Source organism: Sphaeroforma arctica, assembly GCF_001186125.1.
Source record: "Sphaeroforma arctica JP610 unplaced genomic scaffold supercont1.401, whole genome shotgun sequence".
Lineage (NCBI taxonomy): Eukaryota > Ichthyosporea > Ichthyophonida > Sphaeroforma > Sphaeroforma arctica.
The window spans coordinates 1-4,928 of record NW_014040157.1 but is presented as its reverse complement, the minus strand read 5'-3'; the positions used below and the strand labels follow the sequence as shown (position 1 = coordinate 4,928).

At 44.4% G+C, this 4,928-nt stretch overlaps 2 protein-coding genes across 2 annotated transcripts; one reads left to right on the top strand and one right to left on the bottom strand.

The window, feature by feature from the left end:
* Nucleotides 1-235: 235 nt before the first annotated feature.
* On the bottom strand, nucleotides 236-2,375 carry SARC_05906 (hypothetical protein; the record flags this gene model as incomplete). Its single annotated transcript, XM_014300211.1, has 3 exons — nucleotides 1,016-2,375; nucleotides 268-353; nucleotides 236-244 (listed from the first exon to the last, which is right to left on the bottom strand). Exons 1-3 carry the CDS (start codon nucleotides 2,046-2,048, stop codon nucleotides 236-238), a joined length of 1,128 nt encoding a protein of 375 aa, XP_014155686.1. The 5' UTR covers nucleotides 2,049-2,375.
* A 785-nt stretch (nucleotides 2,376-3,160) lies between these two features.
* SARC_05905 (hypothetical protein) lies at nucleotides 3,161-4,832 on the top strand (the record flags this gene model as incomplete). The annotated part of the gene is made up of 1 exon (XM_014300210.1): nucleotides 3,161-4,832. Exon 1 carries the CDS (start codon nucleotides 3,300-3,302, stop codon nucleotides 4,830-4,832), a length of 1,533 nt encoding a protein of 510 aa, XP_014155685.1. The 5' UTR covers nucleotides 3,161-3,299.
* Nucleotides 4,833-4,928: the final 96 nt, after the last annotated feature.

Below are 4,928 nucleotides of genomic sequence, written 5' to 3'. Positions count from 1 at the left end.
ATATAAATAGCATGCATCTGGAGAACCACGCTCCCTTATACGTAAGCCTAACTATGCCACTGTATAAATAGCATGCATCTGGGGAACTACGCTCCCTTATACGTAAGCCTAACTATGCCACTATATAAATAGCATGCATCTGGGAAACCACACTCCTTTATACGTAAGCCTAACTATACCACTAGATAAACCGCATGCATCTGTGGAACCACGGAACCACGCTCCCTTATTCGTACTAACGAGGCTGCAGTAAATATAAAGCCGTACCTGGAAACCGCCACTGTCCGTGATGATGGGTCCCTTGTAGTTAGCGTACCTGTGTAGGCCACCAGCAGCCTTGATTATCTCCGGCCCTGTGTTGATGTGGGTATGCGTGTACATGTGTGTGATGTGTATATGCGTGAGTGCAGGAACCATGTGTGAACTTAGACCAATCCGGACCTACAACGTATAATATGTGCATGCCCCGAAGGATGCAGGACCAGTACCCCATCACAGCCGCTACTACCGTTATGAGGGTAAGTCAGTCGACACGGTTATTGTGTCGACAGTGTGGTGTGATACACCACGAACATATGCGCTGTGCACGGCACTGGAGTGCTTATGCAAATGTGAGGGCTCGTAGGGATTGAGTAACTATATACAGAATGTGTATACGTATGGAGTTTATTGGCAACGTCCCCACATTACTAGTGGTCACTCACACCCTAATACAGACGCAAAACATTCCACATGATGTGTATACGTACTGAGTTTATTGGCAACGTCTCCACATAGTAACCACTCACATCCTAACATAGACGCGAAATATTGTACAGGATGTATATACGTATGGAGTTTGTTGGCAATGTCTTCATATAGTAGCAACTCACACCCTAACATGGAGTCGATGGCCAAACACATGTATTGCCCGTGGCCACAAACGTCTGTCACCCATAGCCAAGTACGCCTGTTTCCCAACAAACAAAACCCAACCCACCATATAGACCCAACCCACCCAACAAACCCAACTCACCTGGGTGCAGCAGCAGGTGGTAAGTATTGCAGAACATGAGCTCGAGTCCCGTGTCCCGAGTCATCTCGCTCGTCAGCCCTTTGATCGTACCGTTGGTACCAACTCCCACGAAGTTAGGCGTAGTAATGACCCCATGGGGTGTGTGAATGACCCCCACCCGTGCCCCGGATTTTTTGGACTCGTGGATGACCTCGAATCGGAATGGGCCATCGCTTTTGGTACTTTGTACGGGATCGGTCGTCGTGTACCGTACCCGGCTGGAAAGGTTCACGGGAGGGTCTGTCCCTGTAGCCTGTGTACTTGGGCCCGTGTCCACCTCGAGACTACCAGTACTGCTAATCGCATCAACATCCCGAGTAGCAGAATGAACACCTTGGATGGTACCTCTCTCAGGCGTGCTAGTAGTGTATGCTTGCGATTGTACGTTTGTATTTGATTCTGTTCTCTCCTCCAGCACATCAGATTGCTGGTATACGGACACCTGCTCTGGCAATAAACCAAAGTTTATACCAGGATGTAACTGCCCTTTATTTGGTACTCCCGGGTCACCTTTCACCCCCCTTAACACCGCTTCTTGTGCGACACATGGTGCATCAGTAGCTGGATCAGTATCAACGGGCGGATTGACCGTGTTTGCATGCCCTACCTTACTTTGACTACAATGGAAGCCTGTGATCTCTTTAACCTGACTGCGTGTAGTACATAAAGGCTCACTCAAAGGCACGTGCGCTTCTCCTTCAATAACAGGCGGTCTTAAGCTCTTCGTACATACGGTGTCGTGTGAGAACGAATCGGCTTGTGTACACATACTGTCATGTTGATATGCTCCACGGCTATCCCTATGTTGATGCACATCACTGCTATTTAGTGTACTATCGCCTACAGGATCTATGTTGGGTGCTTCTTGCGTAGTGCCATAGTTAGCTACAGAGTAGTTTTGTGAACACATGCTGGGTTGGCATGTAGTATTCGTACGCCATCGCCCCAATGTAGGGAGCACTCTCGCACTCGCATATCTTGAATAAGTAAACATAGTTGGGGTATAGGTGTGGTATAATCAACTTAAAGAGATACAATAATAAGGTATCCCAGGTATGCTGTCTTATTTAATCGGATCAGATAAATTACATTAGACACTCGTGAGTCGTTAACCTTTTACAATTCATATCACTCATTAGAGTTTGTTGTCAATGGTGGCTTGCTATGACCTTAAGCTTGCACAGCGAGATAGTCTCTTCAGTACCGTTCGATAGTATAGCCCTATGATGCGATCGATTGGTTGGTTGCTGGTCGCGTACTATGATCGCATACATACACAAGGAGACAGTAGATGTCGTCGCGTACGACTAGTTAGGTACAAACCTGAGGGATGTGATCTAGTATTGCACACTACGGTTGTAAGCGTCCCATGCTACTGACCCTTCAGATACCCACTCAGTTTATGGACATACATATAGTGTAGTATTCATATAACAGATCAACAATAGTACATACAATCGTTCTTATTGTGGTGTATCGGTAAGCGTACCATAAAATGCATACAACTTCAAAATCCCCTTGTTCTATATCACTCTATACCTTATATAAATGATATATTTAGATTGATTACTTACTGATAAGCACAAATGCAGATATGAAACGTGAACGGCACGTGAGTCGTGACTCGTGACTCACAATACGTTTCGCGTTTAAACGTAAAAGCTCTGTATAAATATGCGTTTACGATGAACGTTTACATAATGATGGCCCTATGGTTGCAACTAATAGGTGCATTTTCAGAGCCTCATGGTTCACAACGCTGATATATTTCTGGTAGGTAGTCCGTTCAACTCGAATAATAGGACTATTTTTCCAGCCTTTTGACTCGAATCAACGTTTAAAGTTATAAATTGAACAAGTATGTATTCAGTATTGATGTTCTTATTAGGTCTCTTGTATTGAACGTTTGCGTTCCACTTTTTTAATCTGCACGCACCATACTAAAATCGACCCTTTTGACGGATTGAGGTTGGAGCTAAGCCAATCAAGTACTCGTATTTAGGGTTTGAAATCTCTGTCACTTGAGTGTGTAAATAAATACATAGCCTTCAATATGAAACTATAAATAATAGAGAGATCCAAGAGAGAATGAGTTTCCTCCCTCTGCAGTGTTCAACATTTTTTAGGATTATACGCGTGTTTATTGCCCTATATATAATAGTAGACTATTTAAAGTAGACACCTCGTACACTGCATCACAAACGCAGTATATGCTGCATTTAATATAACGTCTTATTCAAAAAAGATGTTAGGTCTTGTGTATTTCGCATCTCTGTTAGGAGCGCTACTAATCTGCTTAGTCAACGTAGCAAGTGTTTTTAAAAGCACGAAGGGACCAAACGCAGCACAGTGTATATCTCTTATACTTGCATGTGCCACAGTGGCGATAACATGGAAGCACATACTCGGATTTATGCTCATAGAAGCTGACTTAGCCGAGTCAAGTACTTATGAGAACTCGTACGACTACTTTTTCTCCCAAGACTTTGTCACATGGCTGCTTACATGGGACGTCGAAGACGTCACAGATGGCATAAATACAAAGGCTACTGATGATGCTAATATACATGTACATACTAGTGAGTTTAATGATACGAGGGATACTGACACGTTTGCTGAGAATATCTTCTTTGTGGCGTACAGAGAGGTCTCTCGTACGTGGTATGGGTGGTTCCACTCTCAGAACTTGCTGATGGCTGCGATAGTGCTTACTGTATTCGTAGGCGAACAGTCATCAATTTCTTTACAAACGAAATCAACATCTGATGAGAACAGTACAGGCAGAAAGAAAGAGAAGAATACGCAAACTACAACCACATCTGATGGTAACAATAGTCGTGGAAACGAAAAGAAAGTAGTGTTAGGGGGTGTTGGATCTATATACACTATTCCGGGTTTTTCGATGCTAGTGGTAGGGTATCTCGGTGCTATGAGTCTGTGCTTCTTCCTCTTGATGTGCTTCCTCTTCACACGGATGCCTTCTACGCAACGGTTGCTTAGCAACGCGGGCGGTGCGATGGGTGCAAGTGGTGCTACGAAATCAGACGACACGCATGGGCAAGTCTCGCGCACGAATGATACGCACAAATATAACAAACACACTGAAGCGACAAGTGGAATAGGACGGGAGGCGGTACCTCACACCATCACCTTCAAAGAGAGTGTCATGGGCGCACTCGCTCTCACGTGCTTTATATCTGCGGCAGCGAGTGTGTATCTCTTCCCACAGACCTCCGAGACGCTCTCAGTAGATGTACCCCAGGATCACGTCTTCAGCAGCGTGCTCAGTTGGCAGGTATTCACACTCACCACGTCACACTTTCGAGCCAATCTGATATTTCTGCATGTGATTCTCTTGACGGGATTCTTCTTCTCCCGGAGTCTGCCGGCTACAGACGACTCGCGCAATATCTTTAGATGGTGCTATTATGCTCTCAGTGTCGCGGCGTTCTGTATCCACGTGGACACGCTTTACCACATCGAAAACTTGGTTCGTAGCAGATATCCAGAGAGCTTTGGCACTGATACCGTGGGTCTTATACAGGATGCACTTCAGCGGTTACTGCAGGGACTGTGGCTAAATGATTGCCAAACCAGCATTGGAATGGATGGTGTATTTATGAGCGTTGGTACGGTAATGCTAATCACCTATGAGAAAGGCGTATCGCCCGGAGCCATGAGTGTAGTGTCGACTCTGATCGGGGGTACAGGTTTCACACTCAGTAGATACTTGGCGGATAGATCAGAAAGAAAAGTACGATTAGATGAACATGTATAAATATATATATGTCTATCCGTACATGGAAATGAATATATATATTTTAGTGAATATATATATATATATATATATATATATATATATATATATATATAT